Source organism: Mobula hypostoma, chromosome 2 (genome assembly GCF_963921235.1).
Source record: "Mobula hypostoma chromosome 2, sMobHyp1.1, whole genome shotgun sequence".
Classification (NCBI taxonomy): Eukaryota; Metazoa; Chordata; class Chondrichthyes; order Myliobatiformes; family Myliobatidae; genus Mobula; species Mobula hypostoma.
This window is the reverse complement of record NC_086098.1, coordinates 114,894,240-114,915,564: the sequence shown is the minus strand read 5'-3', so window position 1 is coordinate 114,915,564 and position 21,325 is coordinate 114,894,240. Positions and strand designations below refer to the sequence as shown.

At 41.9% G+C, this 21,325-nt stretch overlaps 1 protein-coding gene across 1 annotated transcript in view; it reads right to left on the bottom strand.

Moving 5' to 3' along the window:
• The window catches only part of pex6 (peroxisomal biogenesis factor 6), a 60,726-nt gene that overhangs the window by 7,632 nt on the left and 31,769 nt on the right, over positions 1-21,325 (bottom strand). The window contains exons 8-11 of the mRNA XM_063040454.1: positions 21,101-21,296; positions 20,666-20,742; positions 20,255-20,390; positions 19,473-19,678 (exon numbers count right to left, since the gene is read on the bottom strand). Coding sequence (XP_062896524.1) covers positions 19,473-19,678; positions 20,255-20,390; positions 20,666-20,742; positions 21,101-21,296 — 615 coding nt within the window. The remainder of the gene's footprint in view (positions 1-19,472; positions 19,679-20,254; positions 20,391-20,665; positions 20,743-21,100; positions 21,297-21,325) is intronic.

The window sequence follows — 21,325 nt, the reverse complement described above, 5'->3', positions numbered from 1 at the left end:
AGGGATCCAGAATGTGAGAGAGGATAGCGAGATGAAGTATAAAGGACAGGTGGGGACTACACGGTTCCGGAATATTAAGTGTGAAGTAGAGAAAGGTGAGGCGGAACGAGTGATAAGGAGGATACATGTGCAGAGGGATGGTCTGATGGAGCATGGAGTTAAATGTGCAGAAAGAATAAGTAAATTTAAGAAGGACAACAAAATTCAAGGGGCGTATAGCCTGGTGAGAGTTCGGGGAGCTGGGTTATGCACAATAGGCAGCGATTTAAACAGAGAGAGGAGAAATGGGTTAAAAATTCTATATCTGAATGCATGAAGTGTCAAAAATAAGGCGGATGAGCTTGAAGCTCAGGTGCGAATGGGTAACTATGATGTTGTTGGGATAACAGAGACATGGCTGCAGGGGGATCAGACCTGGGAATTGAATGTACAAGGGTATACGTGCTATCGAAGGGACAGAAAGGTGGGCAGAGGGGGTGGGGTGGCCCTGTTGGTGAGGAATGAGATTCAGTCCCTTGCAAGGGGGGGACATAGAATCAGGAGAAGTAGAGTCAGTGTGGATAGAACTGAGGAACAGTAAGGGCAAAAAGACCCTAATTGGTGTTATCTACAGGCCCCCAAACAGTAGCATGGATATTGGGTGCAAGTTGAATAGGGAGTTAACAATGGCATGTGGCAAAGGAAATGTTGCAGTAGTTATGGGGGATTTCAACATGCAGGTGAACTGGGAAAATCAGGTTGGTACTGGACCCCAGGATAGGGAGTTTGTAGAGTGCCTACGGGATGCATTTTTGGAGCAGCTTGTACGAGAGCCGATCAGGGATAAGGCTATTCTGGATTTAGTGTTGTGCAATGAACAGGTTTTGATAAGTGATCTTGAAGTAAAGGAGCCATTATAGTGACCATAATATGATAAATTTTTATCTGCAAGTTGAGAGGGATAAGGGCAGATCAGAAGTGTCAGTATTGCAGTTGAACAAAGGAGACTGGAGCCATGAGGGAGGAGCTGGCCAAAGTTGACTGGTCTGATATCCTAGCAGAAAAGACAGTGGAACAGCAATGGCAGGTATTCTTGGGAATAATGCACAAGGTGCAAAATCAGTTCATCCCCCGGAGAAGGAAGGATTCAAAGGGGGGAAAGTGGCCACAGTGGTTGACAAAGGAAGTCAGAGGTAGCATAGCATTAAAAAAGTATAACAGAGCTAAGGTGAGTGGGAAGACAGATGATTGGGAAACTTTTAAGGAGCAACAGAACTTAACTAAAAAGGCTATACGGGTAGAAGAAATAAGGTATGAATGCAAGCTAGCTAGGAATATAGAGGAGGATAGCAAAAGTTTTTTTTAGGTATGTGAAGAGAAGGAAGATAGTTAAGAACAATGTTGGGCCCTTGAAGAATGAATTGGGAGAAATTATTATGGGAAACAGAGAAATGGCAGACGAATTTAATAAGTACTTTGGATCTGTCTTCACTAGGGAAGACACAAGCAATCTCCCAGATGTATGGATGGACCAAGGACATAGGGTAACAGAGGAACTGAAACAGATTGACATTAGGAAGGAAACGGTGATGAGTAGACTGATGGGACTGAAGGCTAACAAATCCCCAGGTCCAGATGGTCTGCATCCTAGGGTACTAAAGGAGGTGGCTCTGGAAATTGCGGATGCATTGGTGATCATTTTCCAATGTTCCTGAGGATTGGCGAATGGCTAATGTTATCCCACTTTTTAAGAAAGGAGGGAGGGAGAAAACAGAGAACTATCGCCCTGTTAGCCTAACATCAGTAGTGGGGAAGATGCTAGAGTCCATTATTAAAGATGAAATAGCGACATATCTTGATAGCAGTGATAGGATTGGGCCGAGCCAGCATGGATTTACCAAGGGCAAATCATGCTTGACTAATCTATTGGAGTTTTTCGAGGATGTAACCAGGAAGATAGACGCGGGAGATCCAGTGGATGTGGTGTACCTTGACTTTCAGATTTGGTAAGGTACCACATAGGAGATTGGTGGGTAAAATCAGAGCTCATGGCATTGGGGGGAGGATATTGACATGGCTAGAAAACTGGTTGGCAGATAGAAAGCAAAGGGTAGCAGTGAATGGGTGTTTCTCGGAATGGCAGGTGGTGACTAGTGGGGTGCCACAGGGCTCGGTATTGGGACCACAGCTGTTTACGATTTATGTCAATGATTTAGAGGAAGGCATTGTGAATAACATCAGCAAGTTTGCTGATGATACTAAGCTGGGTGACGTGATGAAGATGTTAGGAGAATTCAAGGTGACTTGGATAGGCTGGGTGAGTGGGCAGAAACTTGGCAGATGGCGTTTAATGTGAATAAGTGTGAGGTTATTCACTTTGGGAGCAAGAACAGGAAGGCAGATTATTATATGAATGGTGTGGAGTTAGGTAAGGGAGAAATGCAAAGAGATCTAGGAGTACTTGTTCATTAGTCTCTGAAGGTGAATGAGCAAGTGCAGCAGGCAGTGAAGAAGGCTAATGAAATGTTGGCCTTTATTACAAAGGGAATTGAGTATAAGAGCAAGGAAATCCTTTTGCATTTGTACAGGGCCCTGGTGAGACCACACCTGGAGTATTGTGTGCAGTTTTGGTCTCCAGGGTTAAGGAAGGACATCCTGGCTGTGGAGGAGGTGCAGCGTAGGTTCACTAGGTTAATTCCTGGAATGTCCAGACTGTCTTATGCAGAGAGGTTAGAGAGACTGGGCTTGTACACGCTGGAATTAAGGAGATTGAGGGGGGATCTGATTGAAACATATAAGATTATTAAGGGATTGGACAAGATAGAGGCAGGAAATATGTTCCAGATGTTGGGAGAGTCCAGTACCAGAGGGCATGGTTTAAGAATAAGGGGTAGGTCATTTAGGACAGAGTTGAGGAGGAACTTCTTCTCCCAGTGAGTTGTGGAGGTGTGGAACGCGCTGCCTCAGAAGGCAGTGGAGGCTAGTTCTCTGGATGCTTTCAAGAAGGAGCTAGATAGGTATCTTATGGATAGGGGAATCAAGGGTTATGGGGACAAGGCAGGAACCGGGTATTGATAGTAGATGATCAGCCATGATCTCAGAATGGCGGTGTAGGCTCGAAGGGCCGAATGGTCTACTTCTGCACCTATTGTCTATTGTAATGGGCTATATCTCAAATAACAATGAGTTAGAGCACCGGAAGGAGAGAGAGAGAGTCATGACAACAACTTTTCTTTCAATGTTACCAAAACAAGAGACCTGGTCCTTGACTTCAGGAAGGGGGGAGGGGGTGTACACGACCTGCAATGGGGCTGAAGTCCAAAGGGTTGAGGGCTTCAAGTTCCTCGGAGTAAATATCACAAATAGCTTGGCTAATCCAACCCTGTAGACACCATGACCAAGAAAACACACTAGCACCTCTACTTCCTCAGGAGGCTAAAGAAATGTGGCATGCCCCCTTTGATCCCCACCAATTTTTATTGATGCACCACAGAAAGCATCCTATCCAAATGCATCACAACTTGGCATGGCAACTGCTCTGCTCCTGACTGCAAGAAACTATAGACTTCGACACATCACGGAAAACAGCCTCCCCTCCGTGACTGTGTGCACTCCTCTCTCCCTTGGTAAAGCAACCAACATAAAAGCAAGCATTGCATAAAATCATTTGTGGCAATGGTTCCTTTGTATCTCTTTGTCTTTCAGCTGATCTTTTCTGAGTTACAGGGCAAAATTAAAACTATATATGGATAATTATATCTTTGTGAATGTGGATAATTCGAGCTTTGACCAGCGACCAATCTGGACATCGGAAGCTTTGAGAGGAGAGGATTTCACAGGTCCACTGCCCAAGTAGAAAAGGGAGCAGTGGACTGCTACAGCAATGAAGAGCTTTGACCAGCAACCAATCGGCATTTGGGATTGATTAGCAAGAGCAAATTAAAGGAAGGCAGGGGCAAGCGCAGTGGCTGCTGTAAGAGTGGACAGAGTCGAGGTGGTGATCTTGAGGCTTTAGTTCTTCAAGTCTTCAGCAAAGAGAGGCTTCAGTTAGAGAAAGCAAAGAAAAGAAAAGCTCTAGGTTATGTTTTCTTTTTCTCCTCCCCGTCTTTATATCTGCTCAGCTAGGACATAGAGGTGTCAGGCAGAATAGTGGAATGATCCCCATTCCACAGGAGACCTCCAATATCCCTGACGATAACAACCGCGAGAAGTGCACCCAGCTGCAGCATAGAGTTCTGCATAGGGAGTTCAGGGAGTTAGGTGCTAAGTTAAAGAGCAGGACCCTCCAGGGTTGTGATGTCAGGATGGCTACCAATGCCACATGAAGATGAGGTAGCTGGTTTAGAGAGTCCTAATGCAGGGTCTTGGTCTGAAATGTCGACTATAAACTCTGTAGCATAGATGCTATCTGGCCTGCTGAGTTCCTCCTCTTCAGCATTTTGTGTGCTACAAACAGAGGCAATGTGTAGTGAGGAGAGGCTGGACAAATTTGAAAAGGGTGAACAGAGGACTAAAGGTATTATATTTGAATGTGAACAGTATACGGAATAAGGTAGATGAACTTGTTGCACAGTTACAGATTGGCAGGTATGATGTTGTTGGCATCACTGTATCATAGCTGAAAGAAGATAATAGCTGAGAACTTAATGTACAAGGATACACATTGTATTGAAAGGACAAGCAGGAAGGCAAATCATTAGACAGAGGTGACATAGGGTCAGAAGATATTGGATCATTATGGATAGAACAAAGGAACTGCAAGGGTAAAAAGACTCTGATGGGAGTTGTATACCAAAAGGGCAATGTTACAATAGTCATGACGGATTTCAATATGCAGGTAGATTAGGAAAATCAGGTTGGTGCTGGATTCCAAGAGGGGGAGTTTCTGGAATGCCTATGAGATGTCTTTGTAAGAGCAGCTCGTGGTTGAGCCCACCAAGGGATCAGCTATTCTGGATTGGGTGTTGTGTAATGAACCAGAATTGATCTGTGAACTTAAGGTAAAAGAACCATTCGGGGTAAGTGATCATAATATGATCAAATTCACCCTGAAATTTGAGAAGGAGAAGCTAAAGTCAGATGTATCAAGTATTATAGTGGACTAAAGAGAATTACAGAGGCATGAGAGAAGAATTGGCCAGAATTGAAAGGAAAAGAACATTGGCAGGGCAGCAATGGCTGGGCTGGAATTTCTGGACACAATTCAGAAAGCACAGGATATATACATTGCAAAGATGAAGTATTCTAAAGGAAAGATGACACAAATGTGGCTAACGAGAAGTCAAAGCTAACAATAACCAAAGAGAGGGCATAATTTAAGCAAAAATTTGTGGAAAGTTAGAAGATTGGGAAGCTAAAGATGGAATACAAAGGTAAGCTGACCAATAATATTAAAGAGGATACTAAAAGTTTCTTCAGATACATAAAGTGTAAAAGAGAAGTGTGAATGGATATCAGACTGTTGGAAAATGATGCTGAAGAGGTAGTAATGATGGGGGGCGAATAAGGAAATGGCAAACGAACTGAATAAATATTTTGCATCAGCCTTCACTGTGGAAAACACTAGCAGTATGGTGGAAGTTCCGGGGGACTTCCTCCTGCGGCTCATTGGAGTAATACATAAATTTTGCTGCTGCCTTTAATTCCTCCTTTTCCTCTGTTTAAACATTGAATTTTTAACTTTTATTTCTTGGATCTCAGAGGGAAATAGTTGTCATTATGTCATGTCCTTTAAGAAGTGGAAAGCAGCCTTTTGAATCCAGCAATGGAAAGGGAAAAACTTTGAAAGAAAAATCGGAAGATATGCCTGTCTGGGCTGAGTGTTTGGAACGTGCATTCATGGCTCTCGACAACAAAATAGACAATAACACTTCTGAGATGAAGTCGTTCCGACAGAGTTTTCAGACTATTGAAGAAAATATCATTTCCTTGAATACTGAGTTTAAAGAATCGAAACGTCAGACTGTGGATATTTCAACCCGCTTGAACAGGCTCAACGTAAAATTGTCGATTTAGAGGCGAAGTCTCATCGGAATAATACACGAATTATCGGACTGAAGGAAGGTTCTGAGAGTGGGAATTTATTGGACTATTTTGCTAATTTGTTTCAATCTTTGCTTCTGGATATTCTACCTCAACCTCCCAATATTGAAAGAGCTCATAGAATTTTCATTGCGAATTCTCAGATTTCAGGTAAACCTCGGCCAATTTTGGTCAACTTTCTTCGCTTTAAAGTTAAAGACCAAATCACAAAATGTGCAAGGAAACACAGAGTTTTAAAATTTAACGGCTCCGAGATCCATTTTTACAAAGACTATCCACGGGAAATTATGGAACAGCGGGTCAAATTTGTTCCAGCGATGAAAACTGCTCATGCAAAGGGACTTTTTCCATCGCTTCGCTATCCTGCTAGATTAAAATTATTTCCTAAAGATTCTACACCTCGTGTGTTTTTGGATCCCCCAATGGCACTGGACTTTGTTAACTCAGTTGTGGAGTTGGCTGTTGCATGAAGGATATTTGGGTTGCTGAATCATTTTCTGATAGAAAACAGGCTTTGAAGATTTTTGATATGCTGAAGATTTCCTTTGATTGATGAACTATTTAAAGAGGAGATGAACTTCTTGGTTTGACTAATGAATGACTTTTTTTGAAGTCTGTTTGGTATATGGAGTGAACTAACATAGTGGACAGATTATTAACTAGTTTGATTATCTGCTTCTTTCTTCCTTTTATTAATTAAGTGATAGCTTTCATAGTTTATATAGACCCTTTCTTATATAGGGAGGAGTGTTTAGAATAGATAATTAGCTTTAGTTTCCTTTGTTAAAGTTGGGTAGTAAGCTAAAGGAATAATGGTGTCTTTTTCTTGTTAGAGATTGCATTGTTTAGGTTTAATAGTGTCATTTTGATGCTACTGGAGACTGTTTTTGCATTCCTAGTTTATTTTCAATGATTAACTATAAACATCTTTTTTCTTCTTCCCTGCTGGGCTCTCTTATCTTAGGGTCATGTGTTTTCTTTGTAAGGGGGGGGGAAATTGGGAGAAAAACTTTTAAATCACTATTTATATTGAGCCGCACGCAGAGTTCTGCTTTTTCTCTTCTCTTTGGGAAGGCATTCTGGCTTTTTCCTTCCATTTTGCCAGATTTCTACCTTTTGGGATGGTGGGAGGATTCAGGGTTTTTTTGCATCTTGGGGTTTATTACAGTAATTTTTTTTCAGGTTTTTTCCCATTATGGAGCTTCGGAGCATGCGTGTTTTCTATATGGTTATACTCATCACTGTCATCTTTGATTAGCCCACGATGGTATGTGTGTATTTTCATGTTTAAAAGAATATTCTATGGTAATTAAACAGATAAACGTTATTAGTTGGAACGTACGTGGCTGGAATCACCCTATTAAGCGAAAGAAGACTTTTAAAATTATTAACCGATTCCAGCCCGATATAATTTTTGTTCAAGAAACGCATATCAGAATGAGTGATCAAAATAGATTTTTTAAAACATGGAAGGGCCTTCAATATCATGCTACTTGTCAAAATAAAACAAAGGGAGTATCTATTTTTATTAAATCTAATATTTTATTTATCCAAGAAGATATTGTCTCAGATATCAATGGTAGATTTTTAATTATTAAAGGAACAATTTGTAATAGAAAAATTGTCCTGGTTAATCTATATGGACTTAATGTAGATGATCTTTCTTTTTTTAAAAATGTATTTGGTTTATTACCAGACTTAAATGAATATATGCTGCTGATGGGAGGTGACTTCAACTGTTGTTTAAATCCTCTGATTGACAAGAGTTCAACCACTCAGCAGCTTCCAAATTGTTCAGCATCACTTATTAATTCCTTTTTAATTGATTATGGTTTGATAGAAATCTGGAGAAATCTGCATCCTAATGATAGAGATTATTCTTTTTATTCACATATCCATAAAAAATATTCGCGAACTGATTATTTTATAGCTGATTTCTGACTTTTGTCCAAAGTCCAGAAATGTGAATATGATGCTATTGCTGTCTCGGATAATGCACCTTTAAGCTTAACTTTTGAATTGAATGATGTTAGTAATGTAAACTTGCTTGGCATTTTCCAGAAAACTTATTACAAAGTTTGGACTTTGTCAAATTTATAGAGATTCAAATAAAAGATTTTTTTCTTTTTAATAATACGGGAGATGTGTCAAAATTGATTATATGAGATACATTTAAAGCGTATTTGCGAGGTCAGATAATCCCCTACTTGGCTAAGCTTAAGAAACAGACAAAAATAGAGTTAGATAGGATTTCAAAACAAATTAAAGACTTGGATAACACTCATGCAGTTTCTCCTAATATTGATTTACTTAAACAAAGGGTTGAACTTCAATCACAATATAATTTATTATTAACTTATCCTATTGAAAGAAATTTGCTTAAATTAAAAAGCCAATTTTATGTGTTTGGATAAGAGTAATAAGCTACTAGCATCCCAACTAAAAGCAGTTAGAGCTAAAAGCCAAATTTTAAAAATTCGTACAGGAGTGGTAGTTTAGCTTGTAACTATGAAGATATTAATAAAATTTTTCAAGAGTATTACAGTGAACTCTATAAATCTCAGTTTCCAGCTGATCCTTCTAAAATGAATGCCGTTTTACAAAAGACTGATTTTCCTAGAATATCTGTTGAAGATCAACAAATTCTTGATACTCCTTTTACTGAAAGAGAAATTCAGAAAGCTATTTTTTCAATACAATCTGGTAAAGCTCCTGGACTAGATGGTTTTTCTGTAGGATTTTATTTAAAAATTTGAAAATTTGCTTACTCCTTATATGTTAGAAATGCTTAGATTCTTTTTTGTTAGGAGACTTACCTTCTACGTTTTATGAAGCTTCTATTCTTTAACTCTTAAGAAAGATGAAGACCCTACGGATTGTGCTTCATATAGACCTATCTCATTATTAAATGTAGATGCCAAAATTCTTTCAAAAATAATGGCTAATCGGTTGGAGAATATACTGGCTAAAATTATTTCTCAGGACCAAACAGGTTTTATAAATTCTTTTTCTAACACTCGGAGACTGTTAAATGTTATATACTCATCCCCTTCGAAAACTCCCCAATGCGTTGTTTCTCTTGATGCTGAAAAGGCATTTGATAGAGTTGAATGGAAATATTTATTTAACGTTTTAGAGAAATTTAGCTTTGGTACTAATTTTAGTAAGTGGATTAGAATGATATATAAAAGCCCTATTGCCACTGTGATTACTAATAACTGTAGATCCCCCTTTTCTTGACTTTCGTGGGGTACAAGACAAGGATGTCCATTAAGTCCTTTGTTATTTAATTTGGTGCTGGAACCTTTGGCTATTGCACTTCATGAATCTAAGGATATTCAAGGAATTTCCATAAATGGGATTATTCCAAAGATTTCCCTTTATGCTGATGATCTCTTAGCTTATATTTCGAATCCTGAAGAATCTATTCCTAGTTTATTGAAATTATTAAATAAATTTGGGAAGTTTTCAGGATATAAATTAAACCTGCATAAAAGTGAATTATTTCCTTTCAATGATTCTGCTTTTATGTATGATATTCCTTTAAAGTTATGGATTCTTTTAAATATTTAGGTATTACTATCACTAAAAATTATGGAGACCTTTATAGAGCTAATTTAGTTCCCTTAGTGGATTTTATGAAGCAATTATTTTCTAGATGGAATCCTCTTACACTTTCATTAGTTGGTCAAATTCATGCAGTTAAAATGATGATCTTACCAAAATTTTTATATGTATTTCAAAATATTCCTTTTTTTTAAACTAAGAAATTTTTTGATCAGGTTGATTCTATTATTTCATCTTTTGTTTGGAATAATAAAAGACCAAGAATTGGAAAATGTCATTTACAAAAATTAAAAAAGGATGGAGATCTTGCTTTGCCTAATTTAAGGATGTATTATTGGGCGGTTAATATATGCTATGCGTGTTCTTGGTTATATTGGACCAATAAAAATGAACGACCACTATGGGTTGACTTGGAATTGAAAACTGTGAAAAAATTTGACTTAAGTTCATTATTAGGAGCTTCTTTACCTGTACAACAAGCCAAAATTTCTATTTTTAAATATAAATCCTATGATTAGGCAGTCATTATGAATTTGGTACCAGTTTCGTAAGTTTTTTAATCTTAAAAAATCTAACCTTCTTAGTTTAATTTATCAAAACTCTTTATTTTCAAATATATCCGGACCAGCATCTTGGTTTTTTTGTACTACCTTACTTTCTATTTTTCTAATTTTTCTATTTATGATTTATAATTTAAATTTTTAATATTTACTATTGATTTGTAATCTAGGGAGTGGGAAGCACAGATTCAAATATCGCTATGATGATTGTACATTCTAGTATCAATTGTTTGGCGACAATAAAGTATAAGTATTTAAACCTTCACTTAGTGATCCTACCTTTTCTCTTTGGAGGAATAAAGGAATTGATTCCTTCCTGGATTTATTTCAAGAAGGCAGACTGATGTCATTTGAGAAATTAGTAACTTAATACCCTCTTTCATACTCACACTTGTTGCAATATTTTAAAAATGAACCCTTTAGTGAAAGCTTTTATTGGGAAAATTTATAATTTACTATTACAACAGAATAATTATCCTCTATTTAAGATTAAGCAAGATTGGGAAAGAGAGTTTAACATGACCTTGATAACAGAGGATTGGTTGCGAATTTTGAAGCAACACAAATCAAAGTTGCTGGTGAACGCAGCAGGCCAGGCAGCATCTCTAGGAAAAGGTACAGTCGACATTTCAGGCCGAGACCCTTCGTCAGGACTAACTGAAAGAAAAGCTAGTAAGAGATTTTAAAGTGGGAGGGGGAGGGGGAGATCCAAAATGATGGGAGAAGACAGGAGGGGGAGGGATGGAGCCAAGAGCTGGACAGGTGATAGGCAAAAGGGATATGAGAGGATCATGGGACAGGAGGCCCAGGGAGGAAGAAAAGGGGGAGGGGGGGAACCTAGAGGATGGGCAAGGGGTATAGTGAAAGGGACAGAGGGAGAAAAAGGAGAGAGAGAGAAAGAATGTGTGTATATAAATAAATAACGGATGGGGTACGAGGGGGAGGTGGGGCATTAGCGGAAGTTTGAGAAGTCAATGTTCATGCCATCAGGTTGGAGGCTACCTAGACAGAATATGTGTTGTTCCTCCAACCTGAGTGTGGCTTCATCTTTACAGTAGAGGAGACCATGGATAGACATATCAGAATGGGAATGGGACATGGAATTAAAATGTGTGGCCACTGGCAGATCCTGCTTTCTCCGGCAGACAGAGCGTAGGTGTTCAGCGAAATGACCTCCCAGTCTGCGTCGGGTCTCGCCAATATACAGAAGGCCACATCGGGAGCACCAGATGCAGTATATCACCCCAGCCAACTCACAGATGAAGTGTCGCCTCACCTGGAAGGACTGTCTGGGGCCCTGAATGGTGGTAAGGGAGGAAGTGTGAGGGCATGTGTAGCACTTGTTCCGCTTACAAGGATAAGTGCCAGGAGGGAGATCAGTGGGGAGGGATGGGGGGGGGACGAATGGACAAGGGAGTCGCGTAGGGAGCGATCCCTGCAGAAAGTGGGGGGGGGGGGGAGGGAAAGATGTACTTAGTGGTGGGATCCCGTTGGAGGTGGCAGAAGTTACGGAGAATAATATGTTGGACCTGGAGTCTGGTGGGGTGGTAGGTGAGGACAAGGAGAACCCTATCCCCAGTGGGGTGGCGGAAGGATGGAGTGAGAGCAGATGTGCGTGAAATGGGGGAGATGCGTTTGAGAGCAGAGTTGATGGTGGAGGAAGGGAAGCCCCTTTCTTTAAAAAAGGACATCTCCCTCGTCCTGGAATGAAAAGCTCCATCCTGAGAGCAGATGCGGTGGAGAGGAAGGAATTGCGAGAAGGGGATGGCATTATTGCAAGAGATAGGGTGAGAAGAGGAATAGTCCAGATAGCTGTGAGAGTCAGTAGGCTTATAGTAGACATCAGTGGATAAGCTGTCTCCAGAGATAGAGACAGAAAGATCTAGAAAGGGGAGGGAGGTGTCGGAAATGGACCAGGTAAACTTGAGGGCAGGGTGAAAGTTGGAGGCAAAGTTAATGAAGTCAACGAGCTCAGCCTGCGTGCAGGAAGCAGCGCCAATGCAGTCATCGATGTAGCGAAGGAAAAGTAGGGGACAGATACCAGAATAGGTTTGGAACATAGATTGTGCCACAAAGCCAACAAAAAGGCAGGCATAGCTAGGACCCATACGGGTGCCCATAGCTACACCTTTAGTTTGGAGGAAGTGGGAGGAGCCAAAGGAGAAATTATTAAGAGTAAGGACTAATTCTGCTAGACGGAGCAGAGTGGTGGTAGAGGGGAACTGGTTAGGTCTGGAATCCAAAAAGAAGCGGAGAGCTTTGAGACCTTCCTGATGGGGGATGGAAGTATATAGGGGCTGGACATCCATGGCGAAAATAAAGCGATGGAGGCCAGGGAACTTAAAATCATCGAAAAGTTTAAGAGCGTGAGAAGTGTCACGAACATAGGTAGGAAGGGATTGAACAAGGGGGAATAAAACCGTGTCGAGGTATGCAGAAATGAGTTCTGTGGGGCAGGAGCAAGCTGAGACAATAGGTCGTCCTCGTGTTTGCGAATTTTGAAGTTGGTTAACTCTTCTTCGATTTGCGCCAGTCACTCTTTAATTCAATTTAAAATTGTACATCGTTATTATTCGACAAGGAAGAGACTCTCTAAAATATTTCCTAATGTTAATAGTCAGTGTGATAGATGTAAAACTAAGATAGCTATAATGACACATATGTTTTGGTCGTGTTCTGTACTGAAGCAGTTTTGGAAATCTATTTTTTCTACAATTTCTAAAACTTTAAAAATTAATTTACAACCTAATAAATTGACAGTTTTGTTTGGTATAATTCCTCAATATAGTCATGGTATTTCTATATCAGACCAACATGTAATTGTACTTGTTACATTATTGGCTAGAAGGGCTATTTTATTAAAATGGAAAGATGCTTCTGCTCCCACTGTGATACAATGGTTCTCTCAGGTGATGCTATGTCTTAGTTTGGAAAAAATCAGAAGTCGAACTTTTGATCCTCCTTTTGACACTGAGAAAAGGTGGGGCTCTTTTGCCTGCTACTATCATTTGATTTGAGTTAAGGTGGTCCCTTTCTGATTCTTGGGTAAATGGATTTGGTTGGCAGATTGATGTCTTTTTTTAATAGAAGCTTGTATGGCGTATAGCTCCGGGTTTGTGCTCCAAATGGTTTTTTTTTCTCTTTCGTTTTTTTTTGTTAGCTGGGTTTTTTTTTGTTTTAGTTAGTAGGGGTTCTTTTTTCCTTCTTTCTTTTTTCAAAAAAAATAGCTTTAACATTTTGTTTTTTTTAAATTATTGTTGATATACTGTTTAGCTTGGTTAATAGTTTGACTCTTAATATGCATATTGATATATTAACTTATTTTAATGTATTTTTTTGTTGTCGATTTTCAATAATAATTAATAAAAAGATTTAAAATGAAAAAATGTGAAAGTTCCAGGTGTCATGAGTCATGAAGTGTATTAAGTTACCATTACGACAGAGAAGGTTCTTGGGAAATTGAAAGGTCTGAAGGTAGATAAGTTACCTGGACCAGATGGTGTGCACCCCAGGGTTCTGAAAGAGGTGGCTGATGAGACTGTAGAGGCATTTCAAGAATCACTAGTTTCTGGAATGGTTCTGGAAGACTGCAAAGTTGCAAATGTTACTCTACTCTTCAAGGGAGGAGAGAGACAGAAGAAAGGAAACTATAGGCCAGTTAGTCTGACCTCATCGGTTGGGAAGATGTTGGGCACTGAGGCACATAGGCCTCAGTCGGCATGGTTTCCTCAAGGGAAAATCGTGCCTGACAGATCTTTGAAGAAATAACAAGCAGGATAGACAAAGGAGAATCGGTTGATGTTGTGTACTTGGATTTTCAGTAGGCCTTTGACAAGGTGCCACACGAGGCTGCTAAACAAGTGACGAGCCCTTGGTACTACAGGAAAGATTCTTGCATGGATAGAGCAGTGGCTGATTGGCACAAGGCAAAGACTGGGAGTAAAGGGAGCCTTTTCTGGTTGGCTGCCAGTGACGAGTGGTATTCCACAGGGGTTTGTGTTGGGACCGATTCTTTTTACATTATATGGCAACGAATTGGATGATAAAATTGATGGCGTTGTTGCAAAGTTAGCAGACAATATGAAGACAGGTGGAGGTGCAGATAGTTTTGAGGAAGCAGAGAGGCTACAGAGGACCCGGACAGATTAGAAGAATGGACAAAGAAATGACAGATGGAACACAGTGTTGGAAAGTGTATGGTCATGCACTTTGGTAGAAGAAATGGAAGGGTTAACTATTTAAAAAAATGGATTGAAAATTCAAAAAAACTGAGGAGCAAAGGGATTTGGGAGTCCTTGTGCAGGATTCCCTAAAGGTTAACTTGCAGGTTGAGTCTGTGGTAAGGAAGGCAAATGCGATATTAGCATTCATTACAAGAGGACTAGAAGCAAGTAATGTTGAGAATTTATAAAGCACTGTTGAGGCCTTTTGGAGAATTGACAGTAGTTTTGGGCCCCATATCTTTAGAAAGGATGTGCTAAACTGGAGAGGGTTCAAAGGAGATTCACGAAAATGATTCCAGGATTGAACTGTTTGTCATATGAAGATGCCTTGATGGCTCGGGGCCTGTATTCACTAGAATTCAGAAGAGTGAGGGGTGACCTAATTGAAACCTATTGAATGATGAAAGGCCTTGATAGAGTGGATGTAGAGAGGATGTCTCTTATGGTGGGAGAGTCTAAGACCAGAGGACACAGCCTCAGAATAGAGAGGTGTCCTTTTTCAACAGAGATGAGGAGGAATTTCTTTAGCCAGAGAGTGATGAATCTATGGAATTCTTTGCTACAGGCAGCTGTGGAAGCAAAGTTTTTATGTATATTTAAGGCAGAGATTGATAGATCCTTAATTGGTCAGGGCATGAAGGGATATAGGGAGAAGGCAGGAGATTGGGGCTAAGAGGAATATTGGATCAGCCATGATGAACTGGCAGAGCAGACTTGATGGGTCAGGTGGCATAATTCTGCTCCTATATCTTATGGTCTTATAACCTAAGCTACCTCCTACCCCAGACATTCTCTTTTCTCTCCCCTCCTCGAAGGTAGAAGACGCAAGCCTGAAAGCAGGTACCACCAGGCTCAAGGACAGCTTCTATCTCAATGTTATAAAACTACTGAACTATTCCTTAGTACAATGAGGTGGACTCTTGATATTACAATCTACCTCAATAGGGTCTTGCACCTTACTGCTTGCTTGCACTGCACTCTCTCTGTAACACTTTATTCTGTGTTCTGTCATTGTTTTGTTTTGTATTACCTCAATGCACTATTATAATGAATTGATCTGTATGAACAGTACAGTATTGAAGATGAGTCAGAGTTATGGAGTCATAGAAAAGTACAGCACAGGCCCTTTGGCCCATCTAGTCCGTGCTGAACCATTTAAACTGCCAACTCCCATCAGCCTGCACCCAGACTATAGTCCTCGATACCCCTACCATCTGTGTACTTATCCAAACTTCTCTTAAACGTTGAAATTGAGCTTGCACGCACCACTTGTGCTGGCAGTTCATTCTACACCCATGACCCTCTAAGTGAAGTTTCCTCTCACGTTCCCCTTAAACTCTCCACCTTTCACACTTAACCCATGACCTCTAGTTGTAGTTCCACTCAATTTTAGTGGAAAAACAAAGACGAGAATGGAAAGAACCTGCTAGCATTTACCCTACCTATACCCCTAATAATTCTGTATACCTCTATCAAACCCCGCCTCAGTCTTCTACGTTCCAAGGAATGAAGTCTTAATCTACTCAAGCTTTCCTTATAGCTCAGGTCCTCCAGCCCTGGCAAAATCCTTGTAAATTTTCTCTGTTCTCTTTCAAACTTATTTACATCTTTCCTGTTGGTAGGTGCACAAGACTCAAAATTAGACCCCACCGATGTCTTATACAATTTCAACATAATGTCCCATCTCCTGTATTCAATACATTGATATATGAAGGCCAATATGCCAAAAGCTTTCTTGACAACTCTGTCTACCTGTGCTGCCACTTTCAATTAATTACGGACCTGTGTTTCCAGATCCCTTTGTTCTACTGCACTCCTCAGTGCCCTACCATCCATTGTGTAGGACCTACCCTGGTTGGTCCTACCAAAGTGCAACACCCCACACTTGTCTGCATTAAATTCCATCTGCTCATTTCCAGTTGGTCCAAAACGACTGCAATCTCTGATCATCTTCCTCACTCCCAATCTTGGTGTCATCCGCAAATTTTCTGATCCAGTTAACCACATTATCATCCAGGTCATTGATATAGATGACAAACAACAACGGACCCAGCACAGATCCCTGTGGCACTCCACAAGTCATAGACCTCCATTCAGAGAGGCAATTATCTACTACCGCTCTCTGGCTTCTCCCACAAAGCCAATGTCTAATCTAATTTGCTACCTCATCTTGAATATCAAGCGACTGAACCTTCTTGACCAACGTCCCATATGGGACCTTGCCAAATGCCTTACGAAAGTCCATGAAGACAATATCCACTATCTTGCCTTCATCAAATTTCTTGGCAACTTCCTCAAAAAACTCTGCAAGATTGGTTAGACACGACCAACCACACACAAAACCATGCTGGCTATCGCTAATCAGTCCACGTCTATCCAAATACTTATATCAGGTCCCCCAGAATACCTTCCAATAACTTTCCCAGTACTGATATCAGGTTCATCAGCCTGTAATTTCCTGGTTTATTTTTTAGAGCCTTTCTTAAACAGCAGAACAAAATTAGCTATCCTACAATCCTCTGGTACCTCACCTGTCACTAAGGATGATTTAAATAGCTCTGCTAGGGAACCCTGCAATTTCTGCACTTGCCTCCCATAGGGTTTGTGAGTCTTTGCCAGGCTCTGGGGATTTATCCACCCTAATTTACCTCAAGACAACAAACACCTGCTCCTCTAGGGCCCATGACCTCACTGCTGCTCCGCCTCACTTCTGTAGACTCCTGGATAAATACAGATGCAAAAAATCCATTTAAGATCTCCATCTCCATTGGCTCCACACATAGATTACCATTCTGATCTTAAAGATTCTACCTAGAATATAAAAGCGGATGTAATGTTAAAGCACTGGTGAGGCCTCACGTAGAGCATTGAGAGCAGTTTTGGGTCCCTTATCTTAGAAAGGATGTGCTGAAAATGGAGAGGGTTCAAAGGAGGTTCACAAAAATGATTCCAGGATTGAATGGCTTGTCATGCAAAGAGTGTTTGAGTGGGCACGTGGCCAAGTGGTTAAGGCATTGGACTAGCGACCTGAAGGTCGTGAGTTCGAGCCCCAGCCGAGGCAACGTGTTGTGTCCTTGAGCAAGGCACTTAATCACACAGTGCTCTGCGACGACACTGGTGCCAAGCTGTATGGGTCCTAATGCCCTTCCCTTGGACAACATTGGTGTCGTGGAGAGGGGAGACTTGCAGCATGGGCAACTGCTGGTCTTCCATACAACCTTGCCCAGGCCTGTGCCTTGGAGAGTGAAGACTTTCCAGGTGCAGATCCATGGTCTCGCAAGACTAACGGATGCCTTTATTTACAAAGAGTGTTTGATGGCTCTAAGCCTGTATTCACTAAAATTCAGAAGAATGAGGGTGACCTCATTGAAATCTATTGGACAGTGGAAGGCCTTGATACAGTGGATGTGGAGAGGACGTTTCCTTTGGTGGGACAGTCTAGGATCAGAGGACATAGCCTCAGAATAGAGGGGCATCCATTTAGAACAGAGATGAGGAGGAATTTCTTCAGCCAGAGAGTGGTGAATCTACGGAATTCTTTGCCACAGGCAGCTATGGAGGCCAAGTCTTTATGTATATTTAAGGTAGAGGTTGATAGATTGTTGATTTGTTGAGGCATAAGTGATACGAGGGAAAGGCAGGAGATTGGGGCTGAGAGGGAAGATTGGATCAGCCATGATGAAATGGTGGAGCAGACTCGATGGGTCAAATGGCCTAATTCTGCTCCTATACCTTATGGTCTTCCAGAGAACCAATTTTATCCCTTGCAATCCTTTTGCCCTGTAGAAGAGTCCCTTGGGATTCTCCTTCACCGTGTCTGCTAGGACAACCTCAATATCTTCTTTTAGCTCTCCTGATCTCTCTCTTAAATATTCTCTTGCAATTCTTATACTCCATAAATACCTCATTTATTCCTGCCTGCCTACACCTGCTACAGTATACACCTTTTTTCTCTTCATCAGGGCCTCAATATCTCTTGAAAGCTAAGGTTCCTAAAACTTGTTATCTTTATCTTTTATTCTGAAGGGCACATACAAGCTGTATACTCTCAAAATGTCACCTTTGAAGGCCCCCCTCTTACCAAGTACCCCTTTCGCCAGAAAACAGCCTGTCATAATCCACACTTGCCCGATCCTTTCTGATACCATCAAAATTGGCTTTCTCCAATTTAGAATCTCAATCCATAGACCAGATGAATTTTTTTTCCATATTTACTTTGAAACTAATGGCACATGATCACTAGATGCAAACTGTTCCCCTACACAAACTTCCATCACCTTACCTGTCTCATTCCCTAATAGCGGATCAAGTATCGCACACTCTCTCGGCGGGATTTATATGTACTGCTTAAGGAAACTTCATGAACACATTTGACAAGCTTTATCCCATCTAGTCCTTTTACAGTATGGGTGTCCCAGTCAATATGTGGAAAGGTTATCACAATCTTACGTTTCTATATGTGGAAAGTTAAAATCTCCTACTATAACAACCTTATTTTTCTTGCAACAATCTGTGATCTCTCTACAAATTTGCTCCCACAGATTGTTGACTGGTCTGTAATATACCCCCATTAATATGGTCATACCATTCTTATTCCTCAGTTCTACCCGTAACGCCTCACTAGACGAGCTCTCCAGTCTGTCCTGACTGAGCGCTGCTGTGATATTTTCCCTGACTAGTAACACCACCCCTCCTCCTTTAATCCCTCCAGCTCTGTCATGGCCAAAAGAATGGAATACTGGAATACTGAGCTGTCAGTCCAACCAAGTCTCACTAATGGCTACAATATAACTCCATGTGTTGATCCAAGCCTTGAGCTCATCTACCTTTCCTATGATACTTCCTGCATTGAAATATACACAGCACAGGATGTTAGTCGCATCACACTCAACCTTTTGATTCCTGGCTTTGTCTGAGGTCTTACCAACATCTGTCTCCACAACCTCTCCACTAACTGTTCTGCCACTCTGGTTCCCATCCTTCTGCAACTCTAGTCTAAACCCTTCTCCCTTTGTAGCACTACTGAAGAGTTCTTCACTGTATCTCAGTACACGTGACAGCAATAAAACCATTTTACCCAGGTTTCCAGGGCCCGGCTCACCTGAGGAAGGTCCTGGCACACTCGGTGGCCACAGCCTTGGCCAGTAGTGTCTTGCCTGTACCGGGAGGACCGTACAGTAACAGTCCGGTGCGGCGCAGACCTCGACTCAGCAGCTCGGGGTGCTCAATGGGAAGCTGCACTGTGTCCAGGATCTCTCGCTTGACCGCCTCCAGACCCCCCACATCCTGCCATTTCACTGCTGGAATCTGTGGACAGGGAGCAGCACGGTAGGTCAGCTCTGCCATTCTGCCCCAGCTGGCTCCTAAGCCCAGAGTTCTTTTCTACAGCAGAATGCAAGAGTCTGGAAGAGGGTGGGAACAGATTTAACAAGAATTCAGCCCATTAAAAGAGACAGAGTTGTGTAACATAGAAACGGGCTCTTGGACCCAACAAGTCAATGCCAGCCATCAAAGATCCATCCCATTTACCAACAATTAATCCACACCCTTCTTTGATTCAAGTATTCATCCAAATACTTCAATGCTTTCAAGTGTCTCTGCCTCCAAACCCCTCTGGGAAATAAACCCCTTCCCCTAAAGCCAAACATGTGCTCTGGTCTTTTACAACTTTTCTACGTTGAAACATTTTTACTGTCTGCCCTATCTCTTCCCTCACATCATTTCGAACACCTCCATCAGCTCCCACCTCATCCTTCATTGTTCCAAGGAAACAACCCCAGCTATCCAGTCCCCTTCACATTGCCCCTCCAGCACGAAGGGGGGGGGGGATGGTGATTTGTAAGGAGTCAAGGGCGGACCCAACAAGATCCCCTCCGGACCAACCTTGGGCGCTCCGATAGCCTGTGAGTGCTCTGCCTGCAGCTCCTCCAATGCTCTGTGCATGTCTTCCTGTAGGATGGTCACCCCGGCCGCACACAGCTCCAGCTCCTCCTGCTCACTGGGAATAACTCCAGGAAAGCTGGGAATGTGAGAAAGACATAAAGGTTCTGAGTGGAGCACTGAGCCGGTGGAACAGGAGAGAGAGGGCTGACAGAGTTCTGATGAGATGGGAGTAGAAACGGTGAGGACTGCCTCCTCCTGACCCTCTCCCACCCCTACCCCACACTCCCCTCCCTGACACAGACTACATACGAGCCTCATCCATCAATTTTAAGGACCCCATCTCTCGCTCCCTTCCAACCCCTCATTCCCACCTTGTCCCCCGCTGCTCCAGTCTACACCCCCATCACTCACCGGCACCGGCGCAGACGTCTGCACGCAGCACGACCAGCACGGTTCAGCAGGGTGCACAGGTCACTGAGGTTGTAACCCTGGCAATGGAGAAAGCAATGTCAGTACCCAGATAAGGGTTACACTCTCCAAACCCGATCCCAACTGACCCCATGCCCCCTTAACCTGATGAACCCCAGGTGCTCCATCTCTGATACAGAAACATTCCTGCTTTGATCCCATTTCCTCCGTCACTGACACTATCTGACCTCTCATCCCCTAATAACTGACTCACTCCCACTGATAAACCCCAAAGACTGACCTAAGACCTCTCTCATACCCCAACGACTGACTCCACACCCTCAACCCCAATGACTGATCGCATGCCTTCCAACCCCTGCCTTTCCCTTCCCCCATATTCCATCAACAGGCCCTGTGTCTCGCCGTGTGGTGACTCACCGCAGTCAGCTTGGCGATCTTGGCTAGGTTCACATCCTTGCCCAGGGGCAGGCTGCTGCTGAGTGCTCTCACCATCTGTTTCCGCTGTTCTTCCAAAAGGGCACCCACGGCCAACTCGTGAAGGAAAACTGCTTGTAGGTCGGCCGACACATCCCTTGCTTGCACCGCTGTCCCTACCACCACCACCGGGTAGTTGCTACAACCAATCAGAGAGAGGACAACCAG